Source organism: Mastacembelus armatus, unplaced genomic scaffold (genome assembly GCF_900324485.2).
Source record: "Mastacembelus armatus unplaced genomic scaffold, fMasArm1.2, whole genome shotgun sequence".
Taxonomy (NCBI): Eukaryota; Metazoa; Chordata; class Actinopteri; order Synbranchiformes; family Mastacembelidae; genus Mastacembelus; species Mastacembelus armatus.
Genome location: NW_022872866.1, coordinates 870957 through 895491, shown reverse-complemented (window position 1 = coordinate 895491; position 24535 = coordinate 870957). Strand labels below are relative to the sequence as shown.

The 24535-nt window shown below is 47.9% G+C and overlaps 1 protein-coding gene across 1 annotated transcript; it reads right to left on the bottom strand.

Moving 5' to 3' along the window:
• Positions 1 to 249: 249 nt before the first annotated feature.
• On the bottom strand, positions 250 to 21998 carry LOC113140173 (protein jagged-1b-like). The gene is made up of 26 exons (XM_026323935.1): positions 21717 to 21998; positions 20662 to 20964; positions 14995 to 15052; positions 12298 to 12555; positions 12043 to 12103; positions 11800 to 11930; positions 11502 to 11621; positions 11052 to 11165; positions 10839 to 10952; positions 10346 to 10459; positions 9787 to 9833; positions 8890 to 9063; positions 8387 to 8537; positions 8103 to 8267; positions 7874 to 7987; positions 7668 to 7781; positions 7344 to 7457; positions 6774 to 6890; positions 6617 to 6644; positions 5993 to 6078; positions 5168 to 5281; positions 4947 to 5056; positions 3909 to 4139; positions 3694 to 3819; positions 2956 to 3106; positions 250 to 2310 (listed from the first exon to the last, which is right to left on the bottom strand). The coding sequence occupies exons 1-26, from the start codon at positions 21792 to 21794 to the stop codon at positions 1787 to 1789; spliced, it is 3717 nt and encodes a 1238-aa protein (XP_026179720.1). The 5' UTR covers positions 21795 to 21998; the 3' UTR covers positions 250 to 1786.
• Between the last annotated feature and the right edge of the window lie 2537 nt (positions 21999 to 24535).

Below are 24535 nucleotides of genomic sequence, written 5' to 3'. Positions count from 1 at the left end.
AACCCAGTTTCATCAGGTCAATTCTTATTGAATTACAACCTTTTCATGCCTGTAAGGAACTGAGGTTACGAAGTGATGAGAAATATTGAATAAAAACTCAAAGATTAAACTAAAACAAGGTCTGTAATGTTACCTTGAGCTTCACCTACTTGAAATTAAACAACTGATGTGACTGAAACTTTAACAATGAGAATGTGACACCAGGAATTTAAGTGATGGTCTTAAAGCTGATCGTTTTTTTGCAGACGACACCACCCTGTTTGTCAGGATGAACTCCAAATCCACACAGGCCCGTCCTGATCGTACAGAGCAGCCCTTCTTCTTCTAATAGTCGGCCTTTGGCTGAGTACAGACAGACAACAGCCTGGTTTCAGTTTGGCCTCAGGCACAGTTTCGAATTCTGTCTATTTGTTTGCTAAATGACAGGAGTCGAGCTGATGCTTCATGGTTAGCTACAAAGCAGCTCTGTTGGTTTTAAACTTTGGACCAGCCAGACCAGCCTGCATTATAATTGATATTTTGACTGTGAGTTAACGTAAGCTACAAAACACTTCTGAACCAGGTCTGAGACTTTCCAACAAAAGAATGAAAACCCCGTCTGAATTGGTCCAATGATGCAGCAGCAGTGAAATGGTCATTTTAGCTGAGGCATTAAAATGATTAATGTCCTTGGGTTAGACTCCTGGATAATAACACAGTTTCAGGAAATATAATTTTGTCCAAAAATATCAAAACATTGTCGCCAGTAACAAACTTTATTTCTCAAGGTCCACAAATCCCTCAAGTTTTTTTTCCTCATAAACTAAAGGTGCTGACGACTGAAATCCAATATGGTTTCACAGCCTTATTTTAGTCTCCGCAACGTCCCACTACAGCTCTACAGTGTCTGAGGAAACACTCTCCTTAGTTACGCAGACTTGATCAGATTCTTACAAACTCTTAGAAACAGGATCCAGAGCCTGTTCTCACTTCTGGATTTTCCTTGGTACTAAAAAATGACAACAAATCGCTGCGTCCTTTGAATTTCAGTAGCAAAAGCAGAACGTCTGCCGCCATGTTGGTTTGTGTCAAAACATCCTGCAACAGCAGAATCAGTCTGAACAGCACTAACGCGCTCCCTCGCCACGGAAGGTACCGAGAACAGGAAACCCTGGCGAACTCAAAATGTACAAACATGTAGCTGAGGCACAAAAATGCCCAAAACCAAGAGGCTAAAAAAGAAACTATTTTTTTCAAAAACACTTTTTTGGCGTTGATGAAAAAAAAAAAAACATATAAAAAAAACTATTCCATCACAAAGAGCTTACAAAGCTGTCAAACCTTCAACTCTAAACCCATAAATAAAAAAGAACGACCTTAAGGCTCTTAAAGATTAAGTTAATAAATCAAATATCCACTGATTATTAAAAAAAAATATTTGTACATCTATACAGAAACATTCTACACGGACGATACTTCACGCCGACAGCAACCGCTGAGAAATCCCACCTGAAACAACCAATAAATATTTTCTCTGGGTGCTGCGGTGCAACGAGGCAGCAGCACGTTCACACCCCAAAGTCTGTCCTGACAGAAACGATAAAGGCGTGAGAGGCTTTCAGGATTCTGTCGTCTATGAAGGCGTCCACCAAATCGCAGCTGCAGCCCTGTGGACAGTTCAGACCAGTGTCAGGAGAAACATAAGTTAGACAGCGAGGAATAATCCATTTCTGTACGAAACAAAGACAAATGCCCCCAACAGGTCACCACCACCAACAGGGGGTCCGGTCCCTGTGAGCCCCGTTGGCTATACGACATACTCCATCCTGTTTCCGCCCTGCGACTGCAGCTGCCTGTTGTCCTGTTTGCTAGTCCAGTGTGGGGGTTTTCCTGTCGTGTGGTGGGGGGGCCGCTCCTCCCAGTCTACCAGCGAGTACGCCGGTGGAGCTCGGGGGAACCTCGACTTCTGCAGCTGCTTGTCCACCTCGTCCTCATCTGACTGGCTCCCGGCGTCAGACTTCCTGGATCTGGCGTTGATGGCGTTCTTGTCCTCGTAGAGGCGGTGGTGGAGGAGGAGGAGGTGGTGGCTTGGCGGGTTTTTCTCAATGGGGTTCTTGATGTGGTTGAGCTGCTCGCGGGCGGCGCTGACACTGTTGTGGAGGGCGTTATTGTCCTCAGCTGTGGGTGCCAAAGATGACGATACCTGGGTGCTGACCCCCGTGTGGGCGTTGTGCTTCCTCCTCCTCCTCACGCACCATAGCAACGTCGAGGCGACCGCCAACGCCCAGATGACGATCGCCACGGAAACCAGCAGGGGCACCAGATGGTGTGCTGGACGGAGAGGAGCAAAGGTCAGTGAACAACTCAAGACCGGATCAGAAACCTGAACAAATGTTGTACAAACTTGAACTGACTGTGCAGAAAACCATCAAAAGGAAATCAGGTAGATTTCAGTCTAGTCCTGAAAACAAACACATTGAGCTCTGACATTAATGAAACGAAAACTAACGAGCTGAGAAGTGAAACCATGACATCCTGTGAGGAAGCGTTTCAGAGCTTCCATGAAAAAGGTGACACAGGTAATAAAAACCACACTGGCTCCTGTTTACAGGGGTCTGACACTGTGACACGACAGGTAGACCAGGTGCATTTACTCTCTCCCCTTAAACTGAAACTTTCCTGCTGCTCAGTTTTCGACTGAATTTCCTAAAACTCCAACAAAAACCTCTTAACTCAAGGTCCAATTCCAGGATTTTCCTGAGCTTTCAACCACCTCTCATGGTCTTCATGAATAAATAAAATCATCATCACGTGTGAAGTGTAGATCCCTGGTCACGTCTTGGTCACTCAGATTAAATCCTCTCTGGTCTCTGACATAGTAAAATCCAGTAAGTGGACTCTGAGACCCTGTTTATTTTGTCAAACTACAATATGTTTAGACTGAAGATCAGAGTTCTTCTGTTCTTTGCAGCTCACCCTGGTGGTTGTGGGTCTGTCGTCTCTGGATGCGGACCTCTGCGATGGCGCTGATGATGGTGCTGTTGGCGCTCCGCTTGCTGACCAGGTCCATGATCCTGTCTGTGATCTCCTTAACGAAGGCCGTCCCTCTGCTGTGGTCCTCTGTCGACTGAAACATCCAGAACAACACTGTTAAGGTCTGTTACATTTCAGCCTCAGTAAATTTGGTTTCTTTCATCTGACATGCTCTTTTTCCATTTTCAGACTTTAGGTAAATGTTTTCCATGATCCTGACATCTTTAAAATAACCTGATGTCCATGATTGTTACACTACACAGCTGCTGGTTCTGTGTGTGTGTCACAGAGTCCAGATCCCATCCAGAGGCCGACAGCACCAATGAATGTGTGTGAATCCAGAACCTGGTTCAGCTTATGGGTCTGAGCCGTAGACCTCCATTGTTGTCCAAAGACTATTAAAAACCCAGCAGGGAGCCACACCGCTGACCTGGCTCACATGGTTCTTCCTCACCAACAATGGGAGGCCCCTCTTTTTCCAAAAACCAGCTCCAGACTCTGAGAACGGCCGTCACTGTTTACAGGCTCTGAAGGAACAAAGAGTCCACTGGGCTCTGGTTCCATCAGCTTCAGAGTGGTGTAAGACAGTGACGGCCGTTTTCAGCCTTTAGGGTTTGTGGAAATAAAACTACAGAAAGTTTCTATGGTTGAAGTTTAATTTCCAGCTCAGGTGTGACTTACGATGGCGACGTGGATCTCATTGTTGTTGCTAAGTGACGGCTTGCATGTCATGGAGGAAATGGAGGACACGTTCTTGACGATGTAGAGGCTCCTCAGCTCCCGACAAACCTGCTCCACAGTCAAACCCTGAGCAGCAGAGGAACAAAGCAGCAGGTAAACAACAGGAAGTATCACCTGTGTGGGCTCCTCAGATCTGCTGCAGGACACACACTGACCTTTGCCATGCCGTCCTTGTTGAAGGTGAAGGTGATGTTGGCACAGCTGCTCTCTGGGTGACACCTGGCTGTGGGCGGGGCATGATGGGCGGGGCTCCAGCACTCCCCCAGGCCGAGGCAGGGCTTAACGAAGCATCGCTCGTCCCGGACGGCAACACAGGTCTGACCTGCCGGACACTCTGCACCGTGAGTCTGACTGTGGAGGCTGCAGGGTTTAGGTCCACACCAGAGCTGTCGGACACAAACAGAACCAGCAGAAATTTCTTTTTACTCTGTTGTAAGATGATGCTGGATTACTGAGCCCAGTACTGATATTTGAGAGTTTATACATTCAGCCATCAACTGCTTATCCAATCCCAGCATGCAATGGGTGAGAGGTGGGTCCCCCCGGACAGATCAGCAGCCAATCACAGCACTGACACACAGAGACACATAGAGACCTGCATGTGTTTGGACTGTGGGAGGAGAAAACCCACACAGACACAGGAACAACATGCAGACTCCACACAGAAAGGCCCCGGGTCCACCTGGGTTCAGACCCTAATCCTGACCTGCATGTGTTTGGACTGTGGGAGGAGAAAACCCACACAGACACAGGGACAACATGCAGACTCCACACAGAAAGGCCCCGGGTCCACCTGGGTTCAGACCCTAATCCTGACCTGCATGTGTTTGGACTGTGGGAGGAGAAAACCCACACAGACACAGGGACAACATGCAGACTCCACACAGAAAGGCCCCGGGTCCACCTGGGTTCAGACCCTAATCCTGACCTGCATGTGTTTGGACTGTGGGAGGAGAAAACCCACACAGACACAGGGACAACATGCAGACTCCACACAGAAAGGCCCCAGGTCCACCTGGGTTCAGACCCTAATCCTGACCTGCACCACCAGGCACTTTCTTTCTCATACGTCTCATATGAATCAACTGGTTCATTTGAGGCTCATTGTTTCTAAAGTTTCATTTTCAGATCTGACTTTTAGAAAACAGACTGAATTCTACACTGTGATGTTGTTCAGACAGGGTCAGCCTTACCTTTGTGCAGGCGACTCTCCCGTTCTTACACCAGCAGCTGTTGCAGTCTTCGTCCCATCGGCTTCCATCCAGAGCCACGGACCCCCCGACCCCACAGGGTCTCCCCGACACTGCAACAAAAACCAGCAGCAGCAACATATCAGCTATCAGCTGTTTTTAATAGTTAACTCCTGTTGCAGGATAAAACGATGTTTAAACTTAAAAACTGGAGCAGGTTTTACCTTCCTGGCAGAGGTTGCCGGTTCTTCTTGGAGGACAGATGCAGCGGAAACTGTTGATTTCGTCCACGCAGGTGGAGCCGGAGGCGCAGGGCGACGACTGGCACTCGTTGATATCTGAAAGAGACCAGCCGTTATGTTCCTCATCGTGTTTGATGTGGATCCAGAAATAAGGGTCTGCTCCTCTTTAGTAACAGAGACGATGTCAAGAGATGGTAAATGTGGTGACAGGAGGCTGCAAATCATCATGTCCAGCCCCGACTGGAAAAATCTGTTTATTGTTTAAACTATAAAAGTGAAAGAAGGATTGTCCAACACAGTCCAGACCCAGTCCACCATCACGAGGACAGAACAGCAGAAAATCCTCCTGCTGGAGAAAAACATTTGGGATTTTGGTTTTTTTAAAGTACCTGCTGCTGATCAGTTCATCAGCTTCACTGGAAATTAGCACTGAAACAAATATTCATCTGAGGAAAACGGAGAATAACGTTCGCATTAACAAAGAAAAGTAGAAAGTCCTGACATCAGGAGCTGCAGCTGGAGACCTACGGGCTGGACATATGTTTTCAACAATAACTGCTTTGATTTCATATAAGTGCCATTTGTTTTGGAGCCGCTCGAGGTGGGTTCTGTTAGTTTCATGCAGCCTTTATGCTAAGCTAAGCTAAACATCCTGGACACACACAGGTGAAAGTGAAGCGTCTGAAGAACCAGAGTCTGATCGGCTCTTTAAGCTGCTGAGGTTTGGACACAACCAACAACCAACGACCCGACCAGAGACCAGAGGCAGATGGAAGGAAGACTGAGGGGTCGAAGGTCAACACTCACTGATCCTGCAGTCCGGGCCGGCGAACCCAGGAGCACATTCGCATCGATACCAGTTGTCTCCGTCGACACAGGTCCCGCTGTTGTAGCTGCAGGAGGACAGAGGGTTAGTCAGACCTGCAGTCGACTGTGCAGGAAAAAAACAGTTTGTCCTGAGTCAGGAGGAAAAAATGGGCTGAGAGCTGAGTTTACCATAATTTCCTGGAGCAATAAATCACAAAACCTGACCAACTGAGCTGGAAGCCTCGCGCCTAACCCCTAATCTTAATTACAGACAGAATCTTTTTATCGGTTTTTCAAAGATATGAGCAATTTATGCCTCTGTGGTTTGGAGATAAAAAGTGAAACTGGCACAGACTTTGTTGTTTTGTTCATGTTTTGTTCCACATTTGATCCAGTGAAAGAGCAAACAATGAAGAGGAAGCCAGGACGGAGGATTTCATTTAGCATCATGTTAACAAAACCTGTGCTGAGCTGAAGGATGACTCGCTCCTCCAACACCTTCAGCTTCCCTCAGCGCTCAAACCCACGTTTCCCTTTGTCCTCACTCACTATATGTTGTGTGAGAATAGATAGAAATAAAATATAAAAGAGGAGAGCCGACAGGTGCGACTCAGCTGGACTCACCAGGGGTGAGGACTGCAGTCGTTGGTGTCTGGAACATAGAGAACAGACTGAAATATTCACGTTTAAGAGGCTGAAATCAGACAAATTAAAATGACTGTTAACTAATAGTTGGTCATTAAGTGATTCTTGCAGCTCTATGGGGGGGGCAGTGACTCACTGTGGCTGCAGGTGGCGCCCTCCCAGCCCTCCTTACAGACGCAGCTGAACGAGTCTCCGTCCACCACACAGGTTCCTCCGTTCTCACAGGGACTCGGCAGGCAGCTGCTGTTCTTTGCTGGACAGACAAAGACCGGGTCCTTAGAAAAGACTTTAAAGGTCTAAAATCCAATTATCTGAATTTTAAAGTGTCTTAAAACGCCTTAAATGTGATTTTAATAAACGTTCCAGTCCAGCTGAGGCTGATTATTCTGATTCACTTTACTCTAAAGTCTCGTTAACTTCGTCTTTCTCTGGGAAACTGTTGAGGAGACAAAGTGGGTCCCGCCTGTTGGCTCCATGTAGTGGTTCTTTCTCTGATCAGCTCGTGTTGATCACGAGGGAATAAAACTACAGAAGCAAAGCAGCCTGGGAGCAGGTCATGTGACCCTTTGCACTGTGCTGTGGGAGAGAAACCCACCAAGGAAACACTGACATGAGGAGCTTTGGGTCAGAACAACACAAACTGTCCTCAGAGTGGTCTGAAAACCATCTAAAACATCTGACCCTGGAACCTGCAGGTCATACTGACCGATGTTACAGCTGGCTCCCTCCCAGCCGGCCGCACACAGACACTTGAAGGCGTCTCCTTCGTCGGAGCAGGTTCCTCCGTTGCTGCAGGTTTCCTCGTCACACTGACTCTCTCCTGGGAGTCCAGACAGAAAGTACGGCCGAGTGAGTCTACAAACAAACTTTATCTTCTATGTTTCTGTCTTTTCACATTTGCTTCTTTTAGATCTCGTCTTCATGTTTCATACGAGGCACATCTGCAGGATTTTATTGACGACATTTGTCTCCGAATCTAAAAATTCATCTGCAGCAGCTCGACAAAGACACAGACAGACAGAGGACCTACGTGAGTGGCAGGTCTTGCCCTTCCAGCCGTTGGTGCATTCACAGTAGAAGTCGCTGACCAGGTCTCGACAGACGCCTCGGTTCTGACAGGGGGCGGAGCTACAGTCATCGACGTCTGCAGGACGACAGGACAAAACAACATGAGGACACAACACGCCGCTCAGCTGCTGCTGAGGAGGAAGAGGAGTGAGGAAGAAGAGGACTCACTGTTCTGGCAGGTGGGTCCATCCCAGCCTTCAGCACAGATACACTGATACTGGCTGACTTTATCTATACAGGTTCCTCCGTTCAGACAGGGGGCGCTCTCACAGTCATTTATATCTGAGACAGAAAGAAGAACAAGACCTACGTTGTTATTATTGTTTGGTTTTAGGCTGGAAACACAGAATGAATCCAAACAGGGACATCGATCACATTAAAAGCTTCATGGACTCACTCTCGTGGCAGTAGGTCCCAGTGAACCCCTCCTCACACTCGCAGCTGAACTGGCCGCCCGCCTGGCTCCGGCACCGCCCGTGGGGGCCGCACACGTTGGAGGAAATCAAACGCACCCCACCCGGTGTGCTATTGGACGCCACCGCCACCGTGCAACTGTCAATCACTGAGGAAGAGGAGGAGACAAAGGAGGATGAACATAATTATAATCGATCACCAGTATTATTAGATATAATCGATCACCAGTATTATTAGATATTATCAGCTTCATGTTGACAGTGAGACCTTTGCAGGGTGTGCTGCGGCAGTGGTCCCTCAGCCGGGAGCAGTTCTTGCCCTCGTAGTCTTCGGGACACTCACAGACGTAGTCGGACGCCAGGTTGAAGCACTGGCCGCCATTTTGACACGGGCTGTGGAGGCAGTAATCGATATCCAGCTGTGGACAGAGGTGAAGGACAGAGTTTCTGTAACATCTGTACAGTAACTGGTCTCTACATGGATACTGTTTGTTTCTACAAGCTTTTGTCTCCTTCACATGAAAACTCTCCCTCAGAACTGTTACATCTTTAGGTTCTTATATTTTAGGACATTTTCCACACTGTCCATTCAAAGTGTGACAGCACAGAGCAAGTGCAGTAAATTTAGATTTGAAATTGTGGACACATGTCAGTAACACAGCTCAGACCTGTAATAATAAATCATTACAGGTCTGAGCTGGTGACAAATGAAGCTGTCAGATCTTCAGTAATGGCAGCTAAGATCTCTGCAGGGCACCGGACCGACGTTACCTGACAGCGACTCCCAGAGAAGCCGGGTGGACACAGGCAGCGGAAGCCGTTAACCTCGTCGTGGCAGCGGCCTCCGTTGAGACACGGCCCGCTCAGGCACTCGTCCACGTCTTCCTCACAGCGCTCGCCACCGAAACCCGGAGCGCACACACACCTATAGCTGTTGACCAGGTCCTGAGGGAGACAGGAAATGATCATTATTGATAATGCTGTTCGACTGAGCAGAATCAGGTCAGCAGGTCCCAGGGAGTCCCAGAGACAGACGCTAACTGAAGCTACCACGTCATGAGACCAGGTCTGAGCACTAAGCTGAGGAGCCAGAGATGAGCTGCTGCTCTGTCGTGTGTGTGTGTGTGTGTGTGTGTGTGTGTGTGTGTGTGTGTGTGTGTGTAGATTTCATTTCTTTTCAGCTTTAAGTCATTTTGAATCAAAACTCTTGCCTCTTATTTTGAGGAGCTGGACTTTTTCTGCCAACGTTTCTGGGGGTTGGAATATTTTCTGGGGATTAACGTAATCAGCACACAGAAAATTTATCACCACAGACATTATGGTCTGTACTTTCTGTTTACACTGATTTCACTTCCACTTACTTTCACTAAAGCCCAAAGATTTGCGGTGAGTCGGATTCAAACTGAACTATGTAGACCAGACATGCAGAGAACACTCTGTGAAACTGCTGCTACATGTAATGTAACCTGACCCGTATCAGTAAACAAGAACCCAGAAGAATCCAGAAAACTGCAATCAGCATCAGAGAGGAACGAGAACAGACTGTTTATCTGAGTGGAGAAAACCATCGCACACACACACACATTTTCCAATATTCAGCAAACACTGAGCCCTGCTGGACTGTGTGTGTGTGTGTGTGTGTGTGTGTGTGTGTGTGTGTGTCCTCACCTGGCACACGGCTCCGTTCTGACACTGGCCCCGACAGTCGTTGATATCTGCAGGAACAAATAAGTTTCACATGAGACTGAGAAGATTTTCAGCATAAAAGTCTTTCCCTTCACATTAACACCTGGAGATAAACCTGCTGCTCCTCGTCTCTCAGGTTATCAGGGACCAGTGACGTACTGGACCTCCTGTGACAAAACACCTGAACAGATCTGATCGTTCGTCAATCAAACGATTCTGAAAGGTGCTGATGGTCTTTTTAATCTTTTTAATGACTCGTCTGTGTCTCTGTGGATGGACGTGTCATTTTAAACCAGAGCATCACATCAGAAGATAAAAACTCATCTGTTCCCACTAACTTTTCTCTCCTGCTCTCTTTCCATCCTCTTTTCTGTTTGGAGCAAAAAAAAAAAAAAAACAAAAAACCCCAAAGCAACTTTCAAAACAAAAGCCTTTTGTAAATGTTTTCTACACAAATAAAAGCTAATGTTCTGGCACCACGATGCTGCGTCCCATCTCCTCATTAAACAGAATCATCATGTCTCTGGAGCATCTCACTCACTGGTATCACAGTTCTGACCCGACCAACCGGGCAGGCACTCGCAGAAGTATCCTCCAATCAGATTTCGGCAGGAGTTGGCGTTGACACAGGGGTTGTCGTCGCACTCGTTGGCGTCTGAAGCGAAACATGAAACGACAGAATAAACAGATTCAACAGAGAGAAGAGGGAGTTTAGTCTTCGCTGCCTGCTGGTCCTAGTTTAGGCTCCTCCCTGCAGCACACAGAGCACATGGAGTATGGGGGCAGCAACTGTAACTGGTAGTGGACTGACACATGGCCCAATGTTAGCGTCAACATTAAAATCAGTTAGAAACTCAGAGAGACGGAGCTCCGACCTGAGGGACTAAAACACCTGAGGATGAGGTTTGCTGGGGCCTCGGTTGATGAGGTCGATGTTCTTGTACAGAAAACTGACAGAGATGCTTCTGTCTGTCAAACCCCTGCCAACCTTTAATGACCTCAGAGCAGCTCTGGTACAGGATTCAAGGACTCACCAATAAGGCAGGTCTTTCCAGTCCACTGAGGAGGACAGGTGCACCTGAAACCATTAACCAGGTCCTGACAGGTTCCTCCATGACTGCAGGGGTTCCCCAGACACTCGTCCACATCTGACACAGACAGAAAAAACATCAGTCCATCAGTCACTGAAGCTTTGCCGGACATTCAAACGGGATCGAATCCAAGTTGATGGCTTCAGCAGGTCTTACTGATGGAGCAGGATGGTCCGGTCCATCCGGGGGCACAGAGACACTCATAACCCTGACTGGTTTCTGCACAGCTGCCCCCATTCAAACAGGGGTTGGACAGGCAGGCGTGGTCCGCTGTGGAGACACAGGTCAGGTCAAAATGCTGGATCCAGTCAGTGAAGGCTGCTTTGGTTCAGCTTCACATCCTGCCTGGATGGTTTCCTCCACTACTCACAAACACCAGGAACTTACATCTAAACTGCACAGTTCAAACAGTCAGCAGGTTTTAACAACCGCAGCCTGCAAACATCCACGCAACAGACAGCACAGACACTATTGTCAGTGAGGACGAGAGTAAAACAGGAAACTGCTCAGTGGTTCAACATCTTATTTATGTTCAGGTTATTCTAATGTTTCATGCTTTTATTTGAGCGGCGTCTCTGTTCTAAAGCTACTGACCGACACTCTCACCTCTCCGACAGTCGACTCCTGAAAAGCCTTCGGGACAGGAGCAGTGGTATTTGTCTGGTCCGGTGTTGCTGCACGTCCCTCCGTTCAAACACGGCTGCTGCGTCCCACATGTGTTCAAGTCTGAAACACGTTAAAACCAAGACGCTAACGATGAACCTGAGACATCAGTTATTAAGACACTAACATGAGTTAGTCACCCACAGGTTGGTGCTCATCTTCAGTTAATGACACACGAGAACACAAACCAGTCACCTAATACCTGACTGTCTAAACTCTGTGTGTGTGTGTGTGTGTGTACCTTTGTCACACAACTGTCCTCCATAGTTAGTGTCACAGAGACACTGCCAGGGCTCCACACAGCTGCCGTGAACACATCCAGGATGAGGGATACACTGGTCACAGTACTCCCCCCGCCAGCCATACAGACACCTGACACACACACACACACACACACACACACACACACACAGTTTGAGTGTCTGTTTGTGTGCACAGCACTGACTGTGTGTGTGTGTGTGTGTGTGTGTGTGTTGGTCCTCACCTGCATTCTCCAGGGACTTTACAGGACCCGTGCTCTGTACTGCAGCCCTGTCTGCAGAGCGCTGCAGGGAGACACAGACAAACATGAACTCTGTGCTCGTGAAGGTCCTGGACTAAACACTGAAGCGTCTGAACTCACACAAACAACGTTTTTAAAAACTGCATTAACCAAATCCTGACTTCATCGGAGCTACTGTCGAGTCCCTGGGTGCTGAAGAACAGACTCCAAGGACAAAAGTGTCCCCTCAGACCTCACCAGTGCTGCAGTCTGGACCGGACCAGCCCTCCAGGCACGTCTTGTTGCCGTTGTGGTCGCACTCGTAGTGTCCGAAGAAGTCGTCCCGCGGGCGGCAGAACTTGTTGCAGCCGAAGCCGTAGTAGTGCTCGTCGCAGCTGAGGCGGACCTGGAAGTGGAACTGAGCCACGGGGCCGTTGTGCTTCAGGCTCTGCCACTGCCGGCTGGGGTTGATCATCCCCGAGTGGACGGCCTTCTCGATCAGCGCCCCGCCAACACCTGCAAGCACAACGGTTCAGACCAGCCAGACAGAAACACTGAGGGGAAGTGATGTTTCATGTCTCATGTCTCCAGCTGCTTCACAGTAAAAGCCCAGAAACCATCCAGCTGCAGGAAACTGAAGCTAAATGACTGGAGGCTTTTACTGTGAAAGATCTGCAGACACAGCAGCTGACATGTAAATGATGACGTGAATGACGTCATATGTTCAGAGCAACAAGCACCAGACTAATGTGAACTGTCAGGCCACAGACAAGCTGCTGCTGCTGCTGATGATGTTCAGGTCCCAGTTTCTCACTGTTGACGTCACCATGGCAACAACTGTGATTATGTTCAGAATCAACCTCCTGCTCATTTTCCTGATTAAACTTTGAGAGTCAGAAAATGACTAAACCCTGAAATATTAAATATTACCAGATCCCACTGACTAAGGACTTCCTCTGGGAATAACTGGATGCTTAACTGAGAATAATTTAGATCTGTGGACTGGTCCGTCGGCCCAGCTGCTGCTGATGGCTACGTACCGTTTGTTTGGAGTCTGAAAATGCTGAGCTGCTCTGTGACATTTCACCGGAGGGCTGCAAAGTGTGGTCGGCCTGAGGTGACGGCGTCTGTTTAACCGACGAGCAGCTGAGGAGAAAGTCGTCCAGAAACCTGCGAGCAGGTAGCTGCCTGGAGGCAAACTGCAACACTTCACATCATGGTGGAGAATTTTAAAAATGGCACAGTGGCGGCAGATTTGAAAAAACAGTTGACCTCAAAAAAAGGAGGGATCTGTTGTGTCCAGGATGTTTGAGCAAATATTCAAACCTGGCACTTCATCGATGAATTCCACCTGAACCCAGAGGCTGAAGAGAAACCTGCCGGTTCCATCGTGATCGGAATCTGAGGCCTCTGTCGTCTTTGCACCAAAGGCTCAATTAACTTGTTACTGAATCAGAGAGGTGACAGGAACCGAGGCCTTCTGTTGACCACGGTCGATCACTAACGGACCTTATCACTGTTCATTTAGTGTAAAATCAATCTTTATTATTTGGGCCACAAGCTGGAAACAGCTGCCGATCCACACGGTCGTCCCTCTGGACAGATTTTTGTGTTGGTGAAGTGAAGAACGTTCCTGCTCCTTCAGTTCCGGTTTGATCTCATCAAACTAATTCAAGGTCTATTTCTGCTCCACAGTTACTTCCTCCTTAATAAGATAAACTGTCTATTTCTTCAGGGGAAAAACGACAAATCATCACTTAATATTAATATGAAGACCTCTTCTCTCACTGAAACCTCACGACGACAACACACAATTAATAACTGCTGATCCACAGATACTGTATAAGTTCACACTGACCCTGACAGGAATAAACCATTTGAACTGACTGGACTGCAAACTGGCCTCAGCTCTTACTCATTAAGGTGTTGCTGCTACTTTGTTGTGTTTTTTCTGACTGAGCTCAGTGAAACCACCTGAATAAAGAAAATAAATAGTCACACGTGTGTTTGTGGCTTTTATGAAACACACACAAACACAGTTACCTCCTCAAATGACCCACTGTGTTCAGAATGCATGTATAATGACAGTAATTATGATGACCAAAATACTAATGCTGCCCCCCCAGCATTAGTCAGAGCTACTGGAACACAGGGATGGACTCTGGGTCGGGATTTGTTCTGCCCTCATCTGCCTCAGAAGCGGTTTTGACAGTCCTCCAAATCTCACACACAGTTTCAGCCTCCGAGTTGACCTGGCACAGAACACACTTCTGGTGTTTGGACTGAAACTCAGATGAACTACACCCCTCCTGCCCACCCAACTTCACAACTTCACACCGGGCCTATAATGGTTCCCTGTGGGACGCCAAATACAGCACTGAGCCAGCACACACACTTTTCACACTTCGAGCCAGTTTTCTGAATGGGACTCTGCGTGTGAGAACGTCCACAGGCTGGTGTTGGAGCACGACTTTACTTTATCGCTGCAGTAAACAAGAGCAGGAACCCGAGGAGGATGAATAACAAAGTGTTCAGACTCTCTGTCGTTTACTCGCCGACGTTCAACAACACATCTACTGTGATGTTTTCCAGGTAACAAACTCAATAGTGTAGTACTGTGTGTTTCCACAGCTGTTACTACATCAAATATTTTTCCAACAAGAATCATTGTTGCTTCTGTAAAAACAAAATCCAGTATTGCTTCTTCTAGGAATGTCTCATTGTACATTTGAGCAGGGATGAATTATTATTTACTCTCTGGTAAATATATTAGAGATGAATATTCCTCTCCCTCACAAACATCCAATAGTTTCTTTCTGCGTTTGAAGCTGCTCAGCTCAGAAATGACGACTTGTCTGTGGCCTGAGCTCCCAGGTCAAAGGTCGAGTAGGGCAGAGCAGAGAGGAGTGAGAGCAGGATAAATATGACGACAACGATGATGATGATGATACTCACCGGTGGAGGATGAGTCGTTGTTGAAGTCCAAGGCCTCCACGATCAAAGTGTAGGACCTCTGCACACAGACACAGGACTCATCAGTGGAGCTTTGATAAAGAATCAAGAACAGACACCAAACATTTTTCCCTCCAGGTGAAGATGTTCTGCTGCTTTTGTTTGTTAGTTTTATAAACTGGACAGTTTGGATACGAGAAAACAGCAGGGCTGGTTATTAGCACGTAGCCAACAATCCAATCTGATCAATCAAACCGATAAGGAATAAATATAAGACACAAATTTCATAGTTGGCAAAGGACAACAGAGATTTTCAGTCTAAAGTAGCTTTGATCGCACATGAAGCTGTAAACACGTTACTGTTGTGAAAGCAGGGAAAATACATGTAAACGTAAATACAGACGTTATGAAAGACAGATGCAAACAAAAGACCAACATCTGATTTCTGATTCCAAGAAAAAGCACAAACAACAATATTTAAGTAATTATCTACATAAAGTGACATGTTTATTTGTATATTTTAGTAACCTTAACGGATCCAATGAGACCCTGAAGTGTTTGCAGATGTCACTGGACCATCTTTTTCCCTCCCTGCTGCAGCTTCCAGCTGCACTTTGAAACTCTGTCTCAGGCCACTGTTGCTCTCACAGCTATCGAATAACAAACAGCCCAGATCCACACTCTGTTATTGTGGTTTGGTTTCTCCCTTTAATGTTCACACCAGTCCAACGTCAACCAGACCCACAGACACAGAGCAGGGAATCACAGGGGGTCAAAGTTTGCGCTTCATTCTTGGTGTGATGTTTAATGTGACAAGCAACAAATGCAGCTTCATCACGATTCAGTTATTGACCCTGACCCCAACCGTCTCATGGGTACAAACTAAAGTGAATCAAATTCCATATCAGCCCCACAGATCCAGTAAGTGGCCTCTGGGTCCTTTTCTCAAACTGCTGTAAAATCAACATCAGCTCTGTGCAGGAACAAAATCACAGCTTATTTAAATCAGTGAAAGTCTCCTGCTAATATCAGCCCTGTGTGACCAGAGCTGAGCACAGACACCGACCACCATCGAAACCGCTGAGGGAAATCTGCACCAGAGTCCTGGTGACGTGACGGTTTGTTGGTTTGTTGTGCCGTTGCTGTTGCTCTTCTTAAAAATGCAGAATTAGAAACTAAGGTTGCTTCAAATGTGCCTGAACCTCAGCCTAGGTGGTCTTACATCATCCTGTCCACATTTATCAAACCCTGCTGATGTTGGAGTGGATCCACAGCAGCTAGATAAACTCTCCAACCAACACCGAGCGCCGCAGGAAACCACAGTCAGTGCGTGCAGTTTACAGATTAGCTGTGATGTGTTACGGAGCGCTGAGAGCTGCTGACAGGATTACTGCTCCATAATGAGCCACAACACACATCACACAGGACTAATTCACGTCTTAGATGTTTCAACTGAAGGTGGAAACTGCAACACAAACAAGGGGCTGATACAGGCCGAGAGGACTGGACTTGGCCTGGGTCCTTGGTCTGGGTCCTTGGTCTGTGTGCAGCCATGGGCTGGTTCATGTCCCACTGACGAGGGGGACAGTGACTCATTGGCTCACTGGCATAAACACCAGTAAACTAACTGGAAAACTGGTTCTGACTTATTTTGGTAGTTTTGTCCATCACTTCTCTCAGCAATGTGACTCACTGAAAACCAGCCTGGCAGCTCAGGTTGGAGACAAACCAACAGTTTAGTATCTGAGCTGCTGTATTTGGACCTAAAGATGAAGCTGTTGGCAGTGATTCTTCATCAGACAGGACCACTCACTGTAAGAACAAGGGGGCACAGTCCTGTAAACTGGGACATGTCAGTGACAGTTTGGGCCATAACCTGCTGGTTAGGGATGAGGATTAGAAACAACATTTAGAGTCCAAAGTCTGGACTCACTGAGCTCCTGTCTACTGTGAATGTCAGCTGGGTGTTAGCATTTTATGGTCCGAATCCAGTCCCCTGCCGAAGTTCATACGTTCTTCATTTGGATCTGAATAAACTCTGAATACCTAAAACTCACAGACTCAGCTCTGGCCTGAGATCAGCTGCTGCTGGACCAGAAGCAACAGCACTGCAGGTTTAGTAGGTAAATGAATCCACATTAAGATTAACTGGAGCAGAGCTGGTTAAAGCCGAGTGACCGACTGATGTGACAGACGCCACATAACTGCCATGAATGCAAAGCGAGCTAATACACTGAAGCTGTGACTGAAGACTCTTGCAACATCCTTGCATCACCTCTTGGCTGAAACTGGATCTGGGCGTCGGGCTGATGCCTCCCGACTCTGCAGGAAAAATCCACTTGTTGCCCACCAGTCTCAGTGGGTGGCACCTCAAAACATACAGCAGCTAATTGGACCTTTAGCTGAGAGCGGGAAAGAGGACCCGACACTGGCTGCCAGCTACCAGCGCTCGTCCGCAGGCCGTGGGTGATTTCCCATCACTCCCCGTGCCTTTGATTGTTTGATTGAGGAGGTGGAACTGCTTTCTCTGGCTGCAGACTCGCTGTGGGAAAATAGTTTGTGAGCAGCAGAGCCAGGCGACATGCGGAGGCAGGTCCAGGCTGGGAGGAGGAAGGTGCACGGCTCTGAACTCACTCACACTGCGGCAGAAAATAGAAACTTCCTCTGTTTAAGTTCTGTTTGTTGGTTTATCTGACGCCTCATCCAGCCACATCAGACAGGACTCCCCAAGAGGGTTTTACAGCTGACAGTTGACAGTGAAAGGCCCCGAGCCGCAACTGCTGCTTATTTTGCCTTTATGATTAATCACCTTAGAAAAACATCTGTCACAAGTAAATACAGCCCGAGATCTGTTCACAGATATGAGTTTATATTGATGTACAACAGACAAGCAGCACATCCTCCCACTGAGACCATGATTAAAGGACTGTCAGCATGGTAAAGGGTTAGTCTGAGGTCATAGTTACACGAATCATAAATCAGCTTTAATCAGTCATCAGTCTGTTGGAAAGACACAGAATTTATTTGTCTTTGAGCAATTTATATATAATATATTATACCAGTCACACAGTGACAAAGGACACACAGCACTTTCTTAAGTCCAGTCCAGTTCAAACCAATCGATCTGGATGGAAGGAGGTGAGATGATGTGTTCAAAGTAAATACGACATATAGGAGCTGTTCAGCTGCTCTGACGCTTCATCTCCATGTCTATTATAAATCAACTTGCTAATTAAACTATCACAGTGACGCATCATCACTGTTTGGAAACTGACGCTTGGAAAAGTCTGGACCCTGTTAGCACCGTGACAGATCGGACTGATGGGAAAAGTCATCTGATGTCAGCAGCTGCAGACGGGAACTACAGAGAAAGTCAAAGTGAGGAGGAAAGGAAGGAAGGAAAGGAAGGAAAGGAAGGAAGGAAAGCACTCAGAGCGTCAGTCAGCAGTGGTCAACCAGCGGTGCCACATCTGGACTCATGACCCTGGCACATGAACAGAAAACAATCCCTGCAGGCCTTTCTGCTCCCTCTCACCTTCACTTCCCTCCAGCCTTTCTGTCTGAGACCCTGACTAAGCTGCGTCTGGAACAGGAGGCTGAGTCAAACCTGCAGCTCAGACGAAGACAGAACAGGTGAGTGATGGACAAACACCTGGCTCTGGGCAGGTCACTGAGCAGGTCCCAGCTGCAAACTGTCTCTGCAGAACAAATCACACCGTGGCTCCAACAGACGGGGTCTGACGGACCCACAAACACATCAAACTGAAACTGAGCTCATCAATCTATAAGTCCTCAATTCACAAAACACAAGCTGCTAATTAGTGTAGAGTTTGGGCTTCAAGTTTCTCGTCCTCTGTGGACCTGCTCGGTCCTGACCTGCTCGGCCCTGCCCTGCTCGGCCCTGCCCTGCTCGGTCCTGCCCTGCTCGGCCTCCTCACCATCACGAGCAGCAGCTGCTTAAATAAGCTGAGCTGTGACTTGGAGCTGCCCCCCCCCCCCAGTAAAACTTGGTGAGTTTCACTGAATGAAGTTTGTCCATTGTCCTTCGGTTCAAAGTGTTTTCAGCTCGTGACGTTCTCTTTGTGCTGCAGCTCCACCTCATCCTGACATTTACCAGCGTCCTGTAATTACTTCGACCAGAATAAGCTTAAAGCCCAAACGCTGCCTGCTGACTTCGAAAACACAAAGTGACTTTTCAGACTTTGTCCTTTAATGATCCTTCATTATTAATTATTTCTGTTTACCAGTCGCTGACTGTTGGGCAACCAGTCATCCATCCCGCTCAGCCCTGCACGGACGACTGGTTGGTTTGTGTGTGTGTGTGTGTGTGTGTGTGTGTGTGTGTGTGTGTGTCTTTCAGGGTGGTCTGGTTAAGATAAAATCATTTGTTCCAACACAAACTGCAGCACAAACCACTGATGCACATGAACATCTTCTGCCTTCATCTTTCAGTGTGTTACCGAGTCGATTGGATTATTGATCACAAATAACAGCCTGTGGTTGGAGAACTCATCTACAGTCTACAGTCTGTTTTAATGGACTGAATTCAAACTGTCTCAGAGCGGCAGGTCCCTGGTACAACCCGTTTCCTGTGCACTGTGCAGTTGCGTCAGCAGATGCTTTAAAAACCAGGATTACACAAGTTTGACTCCACTTCCTCCACTGCAGTCAATGGGGACTCACTGAACCACTGTCCACCCCCACCCCTGCCCCCCTGCAGAGACCTGCCTGCACTGGCTCCAGGAGAAGGAGGCAGAGACAGAAAATAAAGGTTCAAAAAGCAACAAAGAAGACACCAGGAGGGAAACATACAGGACAAGTTCCCCTCATGAAATATGGAGTAAAAACTGCAGAGAGTGAAGAACCAGAATGGACGAGGGATGAACCACAGGTGCTGCAGGACTTCATGCGTCCTGTGCTGCCGTCATAGCTCCAATAAACACAACTGACACAGAGGCTGTTTGGGTCAGTGCTGCCAGGAGGAGGAGGCCTCATCCTGCACGTTACCAGGGTCCACAGCAGGAATGTCCTGCAGCCGCCGAGCAACAAAAGCCCTTTATCCTGCAGCACGCCGGCCGGTCGGGGGCCACCAGAACAGCAACAGCAGGCTGCCCTCATCTGGACCTGCACACCACAGAGACCTGGTCTCAAACCACATCAGCCCTGAGGCCAATCAGACTGGGAAACCAAACAGACTGAGCCCAGGGTCTAGGCTGAGCCCAGAGTCCAGGCCGAGCCCAGAGTCCAGACTGGTGTCCAAGTCAGAGGAGCCAGAACTCGCTGAGGACTGTATGTTTATCAGCCTGACCCACAGTTAGTTTGATAATTATTATTAGTCAAACTGTGACTCAGTGTCTCATAATTACAGACACAACTTATGAGGCTAAAACATATAATTAGGAAAGTAACCAGAACCAAACCACCACCACAGACAGTTTAACTAATCAAACCACCAAACCACGTCCCCCTTCAGCTCTTTTTCCTTCCAGGAGACACTGACTGAGACTGTCCTGACACTCAAACTGCATCACAAAGCCCCAGTCCATGACCCCCAGTCCATGACCCCCAGTCCATGACCCCCAGTCCATTTGCTTCACCTCGACTGCAAACACATGTGACCTGTGCACTGGTTCTGATCACAACATCAACATCTCGACCTTTAAGACTCACCGGCCATGCGAAGCTGAACGGCAGCTCCATCCTGGCTTTGTCGCTCTTGATGCTGCGTGAAGAAAAGGTATTCCCACCGAGTACAGGTGTGGAGGCGGAGCCGAAGCTGCAGGGCCCGGCCGAGGACACCTTCAGCTGGTACTCCTTCAGACACACCCGGAAGTAGGTGTCGCATTCGTCCTCTGTGCATCGGTGATCCGTGGGGTCCCGGGGCCCGTCACAGCAGGCGCCGCTCTGCAGCTGCCCGTTGACGTTCTGCATCGACAACATCTGTAGCTCGAAGTGGCCCGAAGCTGAACACACCTGTGGGGAGGGTCGACAGGTGAGCCAACAGCAGCTGGTGGAACAAGGGAAAGGTTTCTACCCAGTCAGGACCCGTTAAGACGCTGCAGGAGCATCAGCCTGACACGTCTGGGGTCTTGGTACACTGGGAAAAACATTCACAGACCAGGAGCCTCGTTGGGCTTCAGAACAGGCAAAAACAAAAGAAGCTGCAGACGCTGGTTCTGTCGAGCCTCTGATCGATCAATCGACTAGATCTCACAGCTGGACTCTGTTTTACTGGGAGTCGGCTCTCGATGAAGAGCAGCAAAGTCCTTTCACCTGGAGGCTTCAAACTAAAGCGACATGTGAAACGTTTATACATCAGATTGAATCAGGTTCAGGGAGAAGATCGGCTGAAGCAGGTTCCAGCCTCAGCAGACAAACTCCCAGTAAAACCACTTAGACCTGCACACAGCCCTCAACATAAAGAACAGACTTTAAACCCTCAAATAAATACCTGTGTTTACAGGAACCATCCTGTTCCATAAACCATCAGATTCTGTTGGTTCCGCCCATTAAAGTCAGGAACATTTAAAGTTAATGAACTAAATGAATTTATATGTTTTTGTGGTGAACCATCAGGTAAATGTCTTAACTCTCACTGATTCATGTCTGTTGGTTAAATCCACATCAGAACATGAGAATAAAGGAGGTTCATTATTTCTTGTTCCAGTCTCAACCTCCACTAACATGCAGCTTAAATTAGACAAAACCCAGCGGGGGTCTGGTACCTGGACGCGGGCAGAGAGCAGCAGGAGCTGCAGGCTGAAGGCAGCACGGAGGAGGACGGGGCTCCGTGTGGGGCTCATGCCGGCGGCTCTCGGGGCTCAGTGACGGCGCAGCCCTCCGGGTGGGACATGCACGGGTGGAGACTCAGCTGCAGCTTCCTGTCCTGAAGTCTCCGCAGAAACGTGCCAATAAGAACCGGTTCTGGCTCCGTCCTGCACGGGAACCTTTGTCCGCTTTTGTCCTGGTCTGCGTCGCTCCCTGCAGCCCGACTGCCTGCAGCTGGAGCCCGGACAGCGCTTTGAGGAGCCCCGGAGGAGGCTGGGTAATATCCAGGACCAGGGGAGGGGCGTACCGCACGCAGATCACACCCACTCGTTAATATTAATGAGCCGCGGTTTGTTTACAGTTTTTGCAGTCGGTTCACACGGAGGTGCGGAAGTGGCTTCACACATGGAGGAAAAGTGACATGAGAGGAGTTTAACGTCTGAATGATAATTATACAAACAGAAGAAGAAGAAGGCGAAGTCCTCCTGGAGTTTACTGCCCAAACACTGGTTCTACTGTACGGTGGCCCAGAGAGGCCAAACACAGCAGCCAACACGTTTGACCTTAAAGCACAAAATCCATGTTATGATGATAGACTGGTCATAGACGGTCTGGGCTGTATGCGGGATGGACATGAAGAAGAAAATCGTCTTTTTTAAACAAATTCAAAAATCCGAATCTGTTCCTTTAGTGGTTTTGCTTATTGACTGTGTTTTACACTGAATTCCCATTTGAACCACTTTTCCTGCACTGGGGTCAGATGGTTTGTTGGACCCTCCACCAACAGGAACCTTCTCCCAGTGCTCTGTGTTAACTTTCAAAATAAAAGCCCCCCCCCACCATCACAGATCAAACTCCACCATCTATGTCAATCAGCTCTTCTATTTTATAACTTTGTCATATTTATTCTTTATTGGACGTGTTTCCCTACAACACCACAAATACACAGTCCATCCATCCATCATCTATACCCCTTTAGTCCAAACCAGGGTCACAGGGATCCGCTGGAGCCAGCTCTCTTTGGGTGAAAGACAGGGGGACACCCTGGACAGGTAAAGACACAATCCCTCACGTAAAATTCAGTTACTAGGATGAAGAAATGAAAAATGAGTAAAACATAACCAGTTTAAAGTGTTTTTGCTCCAACAGAACGATCACGTGAAGAGAGATATTTCTACATTTAAAGATTTTATTTTATACAACATTGTGTCTATTTGACATAAACAGCCCGAAATGTGTGAAAATGGAGAAAATCGTGTGTTTTACAACCAACACAAAAGCGACACAGTGAAATGTAAATCCTGGGGTTGTGATGTAAAAATATAGAGGAACATGTCTAATGTGTGAGGAGGATGGGGAGTGGAGGAATGAACTGAGGAGGAGGAGGTGCAGGGGCTGATGGGAGGCGACAGAACAAAGGTGCCTCCTCTTTATCCTCAAATTAGAGCAGCTGGGCTCTTGTCCCTGAGGAGCCCCATGAATAGATTACTGGACTCTGTCAGAGAAAGAGACAAAACATCAGCACCTCCTCCCAAACCCGCCTGCCTCCTCCCATCCCCCAGCCCGCTCTGCTGCTGTGATCCTCAGACGGACTCCTGACCCCCAGAATCACAGGGACCTGCCGGTCTGAGTCCCAGCCCGGGTCCAGCTGGTCCACACAGCAGTTTCAGTGCTGATGGTGGTTCTCTCTGCAAGTAAACGGGTGAAAAGTATTAACCCTCCACAGAAAACTACCCACCAGGATTCTGGTCTTTGTTTAAAACCTGACTATTCATTTTCAGGAATGCGACATCTCAGCCCAGGCAGGTGGTTCAGTGCTCCTGGTGTGATCAGAGACTTCTGACGGTTAAAGTTCGTGTTCAAAAGGTTTTGTGCTAAATAACAAAAGCAGAAAATCACCTGCTGCTTCCTGAGCTGCTGATGTGGCGTCAGACTCGTTTGTGATTCGACAGTAACAAATGCAGGTTTTTATCAGTCCTGACCAGATCAGGGAGGAGAATCGGTTCAGGTCTGGAGCAGCAGTTTGTTTTTGCTCTAAGGAGGAATGTTGACTTGTCAACCACCTGTTGGTGTCCCAGTTATCTTCCAGTTCAACGTCCCTGCTCTCCCACTGGGCAGCACTGGTTGACCCCTGCTCTCTGCATTCAGCTCTGATTCACACAGTCACACCCACAACAGACAAACCTGTGAATCATGTTCATTCACATGGGAACATGTGATCAGAGCGCACGTCCCAGAAAAAGCCATTTGTCTCCAGTGCGTGTTGTTTATCGGCTGGTGAATCTCCTGCTGTAACTGTGACCTCTGATAACACCACCACAGATCAATAACACATATTGTCTGTTAGCTGGGCTAACCACAGCTCTCCTAAACGTTGAACCATCCCTTTAAGAGTATTTGTCAGAGTGACACATCCTCCAGTTTACTCTGTCCTCATAATAAACCATGAGCGCTGACCTTTGACCCTGCGGCTCTCTCTGCTGGGGTGTGATCTTATGTTATGTATTAGATTATCCCAGTGTGTGTGTCTGTAAATGACTAACCAGCTCTGTGCTGTGAAAACTTCCCACACTCTTCTGTCTCTGACCTCAAGGTCGACGGTGCCGGGAGGAACCGAGTGTTTCGAAACAAACTCGGTCACTGAAACCTCAAAACAACCACGAAGGTTCATCAGCAGCCAGCGGCTCTGCCCGGGATGACTCGTCTGATTCAGACTCAGGGATCCTGCTTCTCTCTCCTCTGATTTTCTCATGATCAGCAAATATGAGGCCTGATG